Source organism: Ambystoma mexicanum, chromosome 2q (assembly GCF_040938575.1).
Source record: "Ambystoma mexicanum isolate Mex_15411 chromosome 2q, UKY_AmexF1_1, whole genome shotgun sequence".
NCBI lineage: Eukaryota > Metazoa > Chordata > Amphibia > Caudata > Ambystomatidae > Ambystoma > Ambystoma mexicanum.
The window spans coordinates 1174463027-1174476489 of NC_090924.1; the positions used below are offsets into that span (position 1 = coordinate 1174463027).

The 13463-nt window shown below is 58.7% G+C and overlaps 1 protein-coding gene across 6 annotated transcripts in view; it reads left to right on the forward strand.

The window, feature by feature from the left end:
* The first annotated feature begins 7245 nt into the window (after positions 1–7245).
* The window catches only part of SGCE (sarcoglycan epsilon), a 449332-nt gene continuing 443114 nt past the window's right edge, over positions 7246–13463 (forward strand). For 4 of the 6 annotated variants that reach the window (XM_069648564.1, XM_069648570.1, XM_069648565.1 and 1 more), the window contains exon 1: positions 7258–7482. In XM_069648564.1, coding sequence (XP_069504665.1) covers positions 7410–7482 — 73 coding nt within the window. In that variant the 5' untranslated portion in view covers positions 7258–7409. Of the gene's footprint in view, positions 7483–13463 lie in introns of all 6 variants that reach the window. The other 2 variants (XM_069648569.1, XM_069648566.1) reach the window with 2 other exon arrangements.

Here is a 13463-nt window from a genome sequence, read left to right on the forward strand (position 1 = left end):
GGGGGTGGGGGTGCAGGGGGACATGAGTTGGACATGAGTGGGGGCCTGCTGGCAGGTGCCCTGCACTGCTGGGAGGTGGGGGTGCTGGGAGACATGAGATGGACATGAGTGGGGGCCTGGTGGAGGGTGCCCCTGAATGCTGGGGGGTAGGGGTGCTGGGAGACATCAGTGGGGGCCTGGTGGCGGGTGCCCCTGGATGCTGGGGGTGGTGGTGCAGGGGGACATGAGTGGGGGCCTGGTGGCAGGTGCCCCACAGTGCTGGGGGTGGGGGTGCAGGGGGACATGAGTTGAACATGAGTGGGGGCCTGCTGGCACGTGCCCCACAGTGCTGGGGGGTGGGGGTGCTGGGAGACATGTGTGGGTGCCTGGTGGAGGGTGCCCCTGACTGCTGGGGGGTGGGGTGCAGGGAGATATGAGTTGGACATGAGTGGGGGCCTGCTGGCAGGTGCCCCACAGTGCTGGGGGTGCAGGGAGACATGAGTTGGACATGAGTGGGGGCCTGCTGGCAGGTGCCCTGCACTGCTGGGGGGTGGGGGTGCTGGGAGACATGAGCGGGGGCCTGGTGGAGGGTACCCCTGACTTCTGGGGGGTGGGGGTGCTGGGAGACATGAGTGGGGGCCTGGTGGAGGGTGCCCCTGACTGCTGGGGGGTGGGGGTGCAGGGGGACATGAGTTGGACATGAGTGGGGGCCTGCTGGCAGGTGCCCTGCACTGCTGGGGGGTGGGGGTGCTGGGAGACATGAGTGGGGACCTGGTGGAGGGTGCCCCTGGATGCTGGGGGTGGGTGTGCAGGGCTACATGAGTGGGGGCCTGGTGGAGGGTGCCCCTGACTGCTGGGGGGTGGGGGTGCAGTGAGACAGGAGTTGGACATGAGTGGGGGCCTGGTGGAGGGTGCCCCTGGATGCTGGGGGGTGGGGGTGCTGGGAGACATGAGTGGGGGCCTGGTGGAGGGTGCCCCTGGATGCTGGGGGGTGGGGGTGCAGGTGGACATGAGTGGGGGCCTGGTGGAGGGTGCCCCTGACTGCTGGGGGGTGGGGGTGCTGGGAAACATGAGTGGGGGCCTGGTGGAGGGTGCCCCACAGTGCTGGGGGGTGGGGCTGCAGGGGGACATGAGTTGGACATGAGTGGAGGCCTGCTAGCAGGTGCCCTGCACTGCTGGGGGGTGGGGGTGCTGGGAGACATGAGTGGGGACCTGGTGGAGGGTGCCCCTGGATGCTGGGGGTGGGTGTGCAGGGATACATGAGTGGGGGCCTGGTGGAGGGTGCCCCTGACTGCTGGGGGGTGGGGGTGCAGGGATACAGGAGTTGGACATGAGTGGGGGCCTGGTGGAGGGTGCCCCTGACTGCTGGGTGGTAGGGGTGCAGGGAGACATGAGTTGGACATGAGTGGGGGCCTGCTGGCAGGTGCCCCACAGTGCTGGGGGGTGGGGGTGCAGGGGGACATGAGTTGGACATGAGTGGGGGCCTGCTGGCAGGTGCCCTGCACTGCTGGGAGGTGGGGGTGCTGGGAGACATGAGATGGACATGAGTGGGGGCCTGGTGGAGGGTGCCCCTGAATGCTGGGGGGTAGGGGTGCTGGGAGACATCAGTGGGGGCCTGGTGGCGGGTGCCCCTGGATGCTGGGGGTGGTGGTGCAGGGGGACATGAGTGGGGGCCTGGTGGCAGGTGCCCCACAGTGCTGGGGGTGGGGGTGCAGGGGGACATGAGTTGAACATGAGTGGGGGCCTGCTGGCACGTGCCCCACAGTGCTGGGGGGTGGGGGTGCTGGGAGACATGTGTGGGTGCCTGGTGGAGGGTGCCCTTGACTGCTGGGGGGTGGGGGTGCAGGGAGATATGAGTTGGACATGAGTGGGGGCCTGCTGGCAGGTGCCCCACAGTGCTGGGGGTGCAGGGAGACATGAGTTGGACATGAGTGGGGGCCTGCTGGCAGGTGCCCTGCACTGCTGGGGGGTGGGGGTGCTGGGAGACATGAGCGGGGGCCTGGTGGAGGGTACCCCTGACTTCTGGGGGGTGGGGGTGCTGGGAGACATGAGTGGGGGCCTGGTGGAGGGTGCCCCTGACTGCTGGGGGGTGGGGGTGCAGGGGGACATGAGTTGGACATGAGTGGGGGCCTGCTGGCAGGTGCCCTGCACTGCTGGGGGGTGGGGGTGCTGGGAGACATGAGTGGGGACCTGGTGGAGGGTGCCCCTGGATGCTGGGGGTGGGTGTGCAGGGCTACATGAGTGGGGGCCTGGTGGAGGGTGCCCCTGACTGCTGGGGGGTGGGGGTGCAGTGAGACAGGAGTTGGACATGAGTGGGGGCCTGGTGGAGGGTGCCCCTGGATGCTGGGGGGTGGGGGTGCTGGGAGACATGAGTGGGGGCCTGGTGGAGGGTGCCCCTGGATGCTGGGGGGTGGGGGTGCAGGTGGACATGAGTGGGGGCCTGGTGGAGGGTGCCCCTGACTGCTGGGGGGTGGGGGTGCTGGGAGACATGAGTGGGGGCCTGGTGGAGGGTGCCCCACAGTGCTGGGGGGTGGGGCTGCAGGGGGACATGAGTTGGACATGAGTGGAGGCCTGCTAGCAGGTGCCCTGCACTGCTGGGGGGTGGGGGTGCTGGGAGACATGAGTGGGGACCTGGTGGAGGGTGCCCCTGGATGCTGGGGGTGGGTGTGCAGGGATACATGAGTGGGGGCCTGGTGGAGGGTGCCCCTGACTGCTGGGGGGTGGGGGTGCAGGGATACAGGAGTTGGACATGAGTGGGGGCCTGGTGGAGGGTGCCCCTGGATGCTGGCGGGTGGGGGTGCTGGGAGACATGAGTGGGGGCCTGGTGGAGGGTGCCCCTGGATGCTGGGGGGTGGGGGTGCAGGTGGACATGAGTGGGGGCCTGGTGGAGGGTGCCCCTGACTGCTGGGGGGTGGGGGTGCTGGGAGACATGAGTGGGGGCCTGGTGGAGGGTGCCCCTGGATGCTGGGGGGTGGGGGTGCAGGGAGACATGAGTTGGACATGAGTGGAGGCCTGGTGGTGGGCGCCCCTGGATGCTGGGGGTGCTGGGAGACATGAGTGGGGGCCTGGTGGATGGTGCTCCTGACTGCTGGGGCTGGGGGTGCTGGGAGACATGAGTGGAGGCCTGCTGGCAGGTGCCCCACAGTGCTGGGGGGTGGGGGTGCAGGGGGACATGAGTTGGACATGAGTGGGGACCTGCTGGCAGGGCAGGTGCCCCACAGTGCTGGGGGGTGGGGGTGCTGGGAGACATGAGTGGGGGCCTGGTGGAGGGTGCCCCTGACTGCTGGGGGGTGGGGGTGCAGGGAGACATGAGTTGGACATGAGTGGGGGCCTGCTGGCAGGTGCCCCACAGTGCTGGGGGTTAGGGGTGCAGCGGGACATGAGTTGGACATGAGTGGGGGTCTGGTGGAGGGTGCCCCTGGATGCTGGGGGGTGGGGGTGCAGGGAGACATGAGTGGGGGCCTGGTGAGTGTGCCCCTGACTGCTGGGGGGGGGTGGAGGGAGACATGAGTTGAACATGAGTGGGGGCCTGGTGGAGGGTGCCCCTGGATGCTGGGGGGTGGGGGTGCTGGGAGACATGAGTGGGGGCCTGGTGGAGGGTGCCCCACAGTGCTGGGGGGTGGGGGTGCTGGGAGACATGAGTTGGACATGAGTGGGGGCCTGCTGGCAGGTGCCCGTGGATGCTGGGGGGTGCGGGTGCAGGGGGACATGAGTGGGGGCCTGGTGGAAGGTGCCCCTGACTGCTGGGGGTGGGGGTACAGGGAGAAATGAGTTGGACATGAGTGGGGGCCTGCTGGCAGGTGCCCCACAGTGCTGGGGGGTGGGGGTGCTGGGAGACATGAGTGGGGGCCTGGTGGAGGGTGCCCCTAACTGCTGGGGGTGGGGGTGCAGGGAGACATGAGTTGGACATGAGTGGGGGCCTGCTGGCAGGTGCCCCACATTGCTGGGGGGTGGGGGTGCTTGGAGACATGAGTTGGACATGAGTGGGGGCCTGGTGGAGGTTGCACCTGGATGCTGGGGGTTGGGGGTGCTGGGAGACATGAGTGGGGGCCTGGTGGAGGGTGCCCTGACTGCTAGGGGTGGGGGTGCAGGGAGACGTGAGTTGGACTTGAGTGGGGGCCTGGTGGCGGGTGCCCCTGGATGCTGGGGGGTGGGGGTGCTGGGAGACATGAGTGTGGGCCTGGTGGAGGGTGCCCCTGACTGCTGGGGGTGGGGGTGCAGGGGGACATGAGTTGGACATGGGTGGGGGCCTGCTGGCAGGTGCCCTGCACTGCTGGGGGTTGGGGGTGCTGGGAGACATGAGTGGGGGCCTGGTGGAGGGTGCCTCTGGATGCTGGGGGGTGGGGGTGCAGGGAGACATGAGTGGGGGCCTGGTGGAGGGTGCACCTGACTGCTGGGGGTGCAGGGAGACATGAGCTGGACATGAGTGGGGGCCTGCTGGAGGGTGCCCCTGGATGCTGGGGGGTGGGGGTGCTGTGGGACATGGGTGGGGGCCTGGTGGAGGGTGCTCCATAGTGCTGGGGGGTGGGGGTGCCGGTGAACATGAGCTGGACATGAGTGGGGGCCTGCTGGCAGGTGCCATGCACTGCTGGGGGTGGGGGTGCTGGGAGACATGAGTGGGGGCCTGGTGGAGGGTGCCCTGCACTGCTGGGGGTGGGGGTGCTGGGAGACATGAGTGGGGGCCTGGTGGAGGGTGCCCCTGGATGCTGGGGGATGGGGGTGCTGGGAGACATGAGTGGGGGCCTGGTGGAGGGTGCCCCTGGATGCTGGGGGGTGGAGGTGCAGGGGGACATGAGTGGGGGCCTGATGGAGGGTGCCCCTGACTGCTGGGGGGTGGGGGTGCTGGGAGACATGAGTGGGGGCCTGGTGGAGGGTGCCCCTGACTGCCGGGGGGTGGGGGTGCTGGGAGACATGAGTTGGACATGAGTGGGGGCCTGCTGGCAGGTGCCCCACAGTGCTGGGGTGTAGGGGTGCTGGAAGACATGAGTGGGGGCCTGGTGTAGGGTGCCCCTGACTGCTGGGGGTGGGGGTGCAGGGGGACATGAGTTGGACATGAGTGGGGGCCTGCTGGCAGGTGCCCTGCACCGCTGGGGGGTGGGGGTGCTGGGAGACATGAGTGGGGGCCAGGTGGAGGGTGCCCCTGGATGCTGGGGGATGGGGGTGCAGGGAGACATGAGTGGGGGCCTGGTGGAGGGTGCCCCTGACTACTGGGGGGTGGGGGTATAGGGAGACATGAGTTGGACATGAGTGGGGGCCTGGTGGAGGGTGCCCCTTAATGCTGGGTGGTGGGGGTGCTGGGAGACATGAGTGGGGGCCTGGTGGAGGGTGCCCCTGACTGCTGGGGGGTGGGGGTGCATGGGGACATGAGTTGGACATGAGTGGGGGCCTGCTGGCAGGTGCCCCACAGTGCTGGGGGGTGGGGGTGCAGGGGGACATGAGTTGGACATGAGTGGGGGCCTGGTGGAGGGTGCCCCTGACTGCTGGGGGTTGGGGGTGCAGGGAGACATGAGTTGGACATGAGTGGGGGCCTGGTGGAGGGTGCCCCTGGATGCTGGGGGGTGGGGGTGCTGGGAGACATGTGTTGGTGGGTAGTAGTGCAAGGTGACATATGAGTTGTCTGGGGGGCATGGCCATGGTGGATGGGCTGCCTGCGGGACATGTGCAGGGGTGCAGGGTAGTCCCCTGTGGTGTGGGATGCCTGCAGGGGCCGTGGCGGTTTAGAGGGAACACCTGGGAGGACCCACACGGCCAATTCACGTGTAGTACTCCCCGGCACCCCCGAAATACACGTAGGCTGCTGGATTCGCGTGTGGAACTTCCCGCGCACCCGAAATACACGTACCCTGCTGAAATTGCGTGTGGAACTTCACGCGCACCCCGAAATACGCATACCCTGCAAATTTGCGTGTGAAACTTCCCGCGCACCCTGGAATACACGTACCCAGGCCAATCGCATGTGGAACTTCCTGCGCACCCTGAAATACACGCACACGCTATTTTTCACACAGCGGGTGTCCGTGTTTGTCGCATACCCCTTTGCACCTCATTTGTCCTAGAGGGCCACAGTATGGATCATTCATCATAGCTGTATATAGGTGCTTTTTGTTAGCGCACATTTTGGCGTACATTTATTTCAGGTGCAGGGACGCTACCGCCTGCTTTCTTGTGGCGGATTTGTTTGGCCCTGTGCGCGTCTTTGCCCGTGCGCTGGTTTGCCCTATTCGATTCCATGAATACGAGTTGTAGACGAGCGTGTGGGCGTTCCGCGCACTTGCCTCGTGTACTTCCCCCGTGACGCCCATATTTTCACGCGTTGTTCCCCATTCCGAGTGTTACGCCCCATGTTCCGCCTACTTTTGTTAAGTGCGCCGCGCTATGTGCGATTTTGCTGTGGCTGTGGCGCACGCCGTTGGATGACCTGTGCGCCGGCGTGCGCCGCACACTTTTTCAGCGCAAATCCAATATTTTTCTCGCGCACAGACTTCCATGAATCGATGTGCGCTGGTTTCCCTGCGATTTTCGCACTTGCACTGCGATTCGCACGTTTTGGCACCTCTGTGCCGGAATTTTCGGCGCACATTAATTCCATGAATCGGCCTGTTAATCTCCCTTCTAGCTGCACTCCACTGCAAGGGCTTTGGCTAATAGTCAAAAGTAAAAAGGACGGGTCACCATGAAAACGGCTACATGTGCGCACTACGAGGGAAAGTGATGAAATGAGGAGTGGGTAGGAAGAAAGAAAGAGCGATTATAGAGCAGTACTATTATATGGTGGCGAAGAAACATGGTGGAAAGTAGTAGGGTACGATTGACCTTTCAATCGCTCCACTTCACGGTGGCCCCGCGTGCTATGACAAAAAAAACCATTTACTGCAGTCAAAGGGTTAAAGATGAACTGCAGGAGACAAGGAGGGATGTGAATAGGGACGATAAAGGATACCTACCTAGTACATATGGGGTGTTAAGGAGTGATATAAGGGCAGAGGCGAGAGAAGTATGGCATGAAGTAGCGTTGGTAGGCGGCAGGCGACAGACGAGGGGAATGTGAAGGCAGCGAGAGTCTAAGCATTGCGACCGCGACGAGAATAGATTGGGGTGGGTGGAATCTCGGAGCAATGGTAACGAAAGGAGAAACCAGAGTGAAAAAAATAGGGGCGAAATAAAGGCAGTATTAGAAAATAAAGATTATAGAGGGTTAACGGATTGGAGCCCGAGTCAACACGGCGAGGTAGGAAGTGAATACATGGGAGGGGTGTGCAGAGGAAGGAGTCACAGGGAGAGAGGGAGGAGGAGGAGGAGAGAGATGCGAGGAGGAGGGGGGCAGCTGTGCACCGGGCACGGTTGCTGATGTTCACAGCATCTGCCTATCAGCTCCCCAGCTGTGGGCAGAGTCAGGAATGCAGCTACTTTGAGTCGTGGCCGCTCGAAGGATGGAGCCAGCCTCCGGCCGGGGGTCGAACAGGATGAGCTTCGAGGCCATCAGCACCGTCCTCCTCCTCACAGGTCTGTTTTCCTGGCCAGGGTGGGACTTGCAAGAACCGAGGGGTGGTGCCGGGTGCTGGGCGGAGGAGGGGTGCACAGTGGAGCATACACCGTGCTCTTGTTGCTGTACGAGCTCTTTTCCTGCCTGTCCGTCGGTCTGCCCAGTGCAGTGGGCGCGTGACCCCTGCCTCACGGACCGACGGACCCTGGGGTGGAGGCACTGAAGCCACATCTGAGCTCCTCTTTCTGCTGACAGGGCACGTGCGGTCACAACAATGCCAGCTCGAGTACATCTCCGGGGCTGCTGCTTGGCACGTTTTCCAGTGTGCAGACACAGCTCTGGTTACATGAGGACATCTGGATGTGGTTAGGAAACCTGACAGTGATGCCCACGGCAGAGCTAGGGATGCGGTGTTTCCCCGATGTGCCCTGGCTGCACAGGATGTGGATTGTCAACATTGCCGCGCATGCTCTGTTCAGCTTCAGTGGAAAATATACCTGTGTATCAAAGCAAGGGCAAAGTGTACCGGAATCTGTAATCTAAATCTAGTTATTAGTAGTCCATGAACTCTGCCAGGAAGACTTCCATTTGGCATACTTTGAAAAAATAATGTATTTCCAAGAGCGAAAATGTAATGTAGATTTGTTTTAATTAAAGGGATGCTCGTATACCTACTTTCCTTGCAAAACACATGTCCCAATACCTTCTTGCCTTTCAAAGTGACTGTTCAGAAGTGCACATTTGGCTCTCCAGATGTTCTGGACTACAACTCCCTTCAGCCAAAGCCACATTGTTAATGGCGAGGGATCCTGGGCGTTGTGGTCCATAACACCCAGAGAGTCACATGTTGCAGACTCATGCAACAGAACACCACCGGGGAAACCTCACTTGTGCTTTCATTGTTCTGTTTACCTCCATGTCGTATGTTATATTCCTCCTGCCGGTGCTGGCAGCGGAGGGAGAGAGCAATGGGCGGGGGGACGCACTGTAGGCCCACTTGTGCGTGGCACGTGAGCCACAGAAGACACGTCACACCAGTCTGCACTCGTGCCCCGAACTACCTGCCTTCCGGCAAGGCGAGCCCTTTATTATGGCTCACGATGGATATAACATTCCTCCTTTTTTCCAATAAACAAAAAATAAACACAACTCTGTAACAGTATTCAACAATGTTAACAACTCTCCTGTGCAAATCTAGTCCGTCACAGGTGCATACTCTCTGTCTTTTGTTTCACCATTCATAGTCTCTTAGTCTCTCTGGGGCCTTCGGGGCTGCCCTTGGGTCATACCTACTGGGCCTCTGCTGCGGTGCTGTCTCTGGGTTAGTTCCCCCCTCTGACTTACCTCCTCTTCTGAATACACCTCCTCATATTCTTGCTGCTCCCCTGGCTCTCCGCTCTGTGTCACTTCTTCGTTGCCTCAGTGACTCGGGGCGTGGTCTGACTGCTCCTCGTCTTCATGCGATTGTCTCTCTCCATCTGTCCACATCTGCTGGGTCACCCTCTTGAACCAGGATGCATTCTTGGCAATTATCTGCTGTCCTCGTGTCGCTGTAACATCGTTTCTTACGTTCGGGTCACTGTCCAGGGGGACTTGGTCATACTGTGTTTCCAGCTTGGACTTGGTGGGGTTTTGCAGTACCAGTAAATGATCTCTGACTTTGTGATTTGATCTTCTTGCGTGTCTCCTGTTGCTCATGTGGTCGTTTGCTGCAACTCTCTTTCTTTGGGTGTGGTCACTGTCAAAAAGATTGACCCTTCTGCTGGGGTGTTGTGTTATGGTTGAGTTCACCATGGTTCTATACATGAGTTCTGCCGGGGGTATGTTGGTGGAGCTGTGGGGCGTCACCCGGTAGTTCCATGAGAATCTGTCCAAATCCACTTTCCAGGGCTGTTTCGGGACCTGGATATTTACTATACTTTGTTGATCGTCCTCATGAATCTTTCCACATCCCCATTTGCCTGTGGCCACCCTGGCGTGATGTAGTGATGTCTGATGTATCGATCGCCCATGTATTTCTTCACCTCTGTCCCCTGGAATGCCAGTCCATTGTCGCTCCTGATGCGTCTCAGCAGTCCATGTGTTGCAAACATCTTCTCGAGTACTGGTATTATGGTCTCTAACGCAGCTGTCGAGGATATGATCACCACTTCCGCGTATCGTGAGTGGTCAATAGCCACCAGCGGGTATGTCCCTTCTTGCACCTTGCACAAGTCTATGCTGATGGCGGCCCACCTTGATACCCCGTGGTCTGCAGACTGAATTGGCTCAGGGTTTGGAGGTCGCCTGTGATTTGGCAGTGGTAGCATGATGTGATGACCTGCTCCACCTTGGTTTCAATGTGAGGGAACCACACACAGTGTCGTATTCTGGCCTTTGTCCTGACCATTCCCTGGTGGCCTTCGTGTGCAAGCACCACAATTCTGTCCTGCAGGCTGCTGAGGATGACCTCTCAGGATCAGCCCTTTGCTGGTGAGGGACTGTTCCTGTCGTACTGGGAACATACCAGTGAGGAACTCTCTAGCCGCTGGTGTGCGGTTGTGTACATGGCGAAGGAAGGATTTCCAATCACCCTATATGATCGTGTTCTTCACTATATCGCAGCACGAGTCGTTTAAGGTGGCCTCCACGATGTTGTCGATGCCGACCTTCCTGGGTTTCATGGTGTGTATGATTTGACATATGTGCTCTTCCGTCTCCTCTGCCTCGCTCACTTCCCCCAGGGTCGCAGCCCTCGGGTGCTTGGACAGGAAGTCTGCCGGGTTGTCCGTGACCGCCTGGTAGTCCAGTTTTGAACTGATACTGCTGAAGGTGGAGCAGCTACTTCCCAATTCTAGCTGGAGGGTGTGCTGATGACCCTGTGAAGATCGGGATGAGTGGCTTGTGGTCTGTGTATGCTCTGAACTTCCAACCAAAGAGGCAGATATGGAAGTGTCGACAGTCCCAGAGTACCGATATGGCCTCTTTCTCGATGTGCGAATACCGCTGTTCAGTGGGTGTGAGGGCTCGGGAGGCATATGCGATGGGCTTGGTTTCCCCTGTCCGTGACTGTTGGACCAGGATGGCTCGCATCGACATACAGTTCTGTCGTCAAGGTTGGATCATAGTAGCCCATCGTTGTTTCTGAAGAGATGTCTTGTTTCGCTCAAACGCTTCCTGGCATTCAGAGCTCCAGTTCCATTTGACGTTTGACCTGGTGGGCTCCCTGAGTAGCTCAGAGATGGTTGCCAGGTTGGGAATAAATCTGCCGCAATATGTTGCCATCCCCAAAAAACTGTGTACGACGGTGGGTGTTGTCGGGGGGGGGGGCGAGACCTCTTTTATGTCTGCCACCTTTTTTGGGTCGGCGGATACCCCTTTGCTGTTGAAGACATACCCGAAGAACATTATTTCTTCTTTCAGGAATCCACATTTGTCCCAGTGGATAGTTAGGCCTGCAGTCTCCAGCCTGCTGTTCACCATTTCTAGGCGACGCATGTGCTCCTGCCTGTCCTCGGCATGGATGAGGATGTCGTCACTGACATTCAGCACTTCTGTGATCCCTTGGATCACCTTCTGGATGGCTTGTTGGAACACCTCAGCTGCTGAGGAAATGCTGAAGCTTAGTCTCTTGTACTGCCGCAGACCCAGGTGGGTGGAGAAAGTTGTAATGCACCTTGAGTCTCAGTGTGGTTTCAATCGGTGATAGCCAGTGTTGAGGCCAATTTTTGAAAAGCTCTTCGACCCTGTGAGGTCCATGCTTATGTCATCTAACGTGGGGGTGATGTGTTGTTCCCTTTTGATCGTTGCGTTTGGTGGGCTCTTGTATATGCAAATCTTTACCTTCCCCGGTTGCTTTGGTTTTTTCGTGACCACCATAGGCCATACCCAGGGTGTTGGTCCTGTGACTTGTTCGATGATTCCAGTCTTTTCAAGTTCAACTGCTTTGCCACCAGATCTCTCATGTGAAATAGGGGCCTCTTATGACGTACCGCCCGGGCTGTACCGTAGGGTCAATGTGTAATTTTATGAGTTTGCCTTTTAGGCATCGGATGCCTTTGAGGATGCCAGGGTGTTTTGCTAGAAGGTTGGTGACGTCAGTGGAATCTGTACCTCACAAATGAAACTGATTAGTCCCAGGTCTTCAGCTGCATCCCCACTAAGTATGCATTTGATTCCAGCGTTAACCACTTATATCTTTGATTTGATGGTGGTCTCGCCTCTGCTTAGTTCTGTTCTGAAACGTCCCTCTACTGGGAGTGGCATTTTGCTGCCATAGGCGAATAGGAGCTTTTCTGTTGACTTGAGTTCTGGTTGAGGACGCAGTGTCCGGAACACTGTCGTTGGCATCACATTGACTGATGCTCCCGTGTCTATTGTCATGAGTGTCTCTTGACCCTGTATGTTCATGAGGCATTTGGGTCTTTTCCGTTTCTTTCTCGGCTCATCGTTTATGTGGTCGAGTGCCGCGATCAAATGGATTTTGCACCTCCTCCTCATTCTCTCAGTCCCCACATCCATCGCTGTTTCTCCATGGTCGTCTCCGGATTCGTCTGTAGACAAGTTGTCCTCGACCGCTATACGATGCATATCCGCATGCTTCTTTTTCTTGGAGAAAGATGTGGCCTGTTGCAGATGTTGTCATTGAGGCTGCCCTGAGGATCTGCAGATGCGTGCCTAGTGGTCCTTCCGGCCACATGCTCCACGCGTGGTTCCCTGCACTGAACAGTTTCTCCTTCTGTGACGTGCTCCACCACACCATCCACACTCTGTGGACCCCGGGATTCTCGGTTGCCACCGCAGTGAGTTGTATGTTTCATTGGAGCCATCCCTCAGTGCTTGGCAGTTGGAGGTTCGTGCTATTACCCCTGCTGTCGGCACCAGGTGGAGTTTCTGTAGTGTGGTGCCCATTTGTGCTGCCCTCACGTGCGACAGCTCCCTTTGGCGTCTATATTTGAGATTCTTGGCTTGGGTGATGCCTTTTTCGCCCAATACCATTCTGCGCAGTTTCTTTGAGTGCATGCGATTGATTATCTGGTGCCTTATTTCCTTTTTGAAGTTGTCGAATTCACTAGACTTGTGTGGTAGGCATCCAGTGTTTTGTCCTCCATTTGTACTGTGGTGCAGAAATTGAAGGTTTCATAGTCCGGATTTAACTGCAGCATGAAATGTGCTGTGTCGGGATTTTGGGGTAATTGGTATATGTCCACACCGTCGTCAATGACCAGCGAGTTGAAGATGCGCAGCACGTCATCGCCCACGTTGAGCAGGAGGTGCAATCTCATTTTTCTGAGGGTAATGTCCTTGCAGTGTATCGCCATCTCAAACATTTTAATCAACAGCATCCAGCGGGGCACACTGATGACGGATCGGTGTAGGAGTTGAAAGGCTCCAGTGCAGCCGTCGAGGGGACGGCATTGGTGGTGTCAGTGACGCAGCTTTCCTTGCTGGTTTGCTGGGTCTTGGCGTGGAAAATCCAATTGCCATGTTGCCATGATGCTGTGTTCAGTCCTGTGTGTGTGGGTGGCAAAGGGCTCCTCCTCACCTGTGACTGCTGGAGTCTGGGCGTAGGACAGTGGATTCAGTAGCGCCTGTGCTCTTCCATTAACTTCAGATTGTCTTGTTAGTTGCAACCATTGTTATTTTTCTTTCCCTTATACATTTTTGTATTATCACGTGTGGGTGGTGGTATCCTCACATTTTGTCCCAAAAGTGTGACCGTTTCATGGTTGTGCAGAGTGATTGATTGCCTGTCAATTACTGCGCACGTGCTCCGTTCCGTGATCCCGTCACCAGTGTTAGATTCCTCCTGCCGGTACTGCCGGCGGAGGGAGAGAACAATGGGGGGGCCGTATTGTAGGCCCACTGGTGCGCGGTGCGGGAGCCACAGAAGATGCGTCACCCCAGTTTGCACTTGTTCCCCGAACTGCCTGCCTTCCGGCAAGGCGGACCCTTTATTCCACCTCACATCACCACGCATGCGGACGTGAGGCGGATATGACATTGTACACTTTTAACAGAG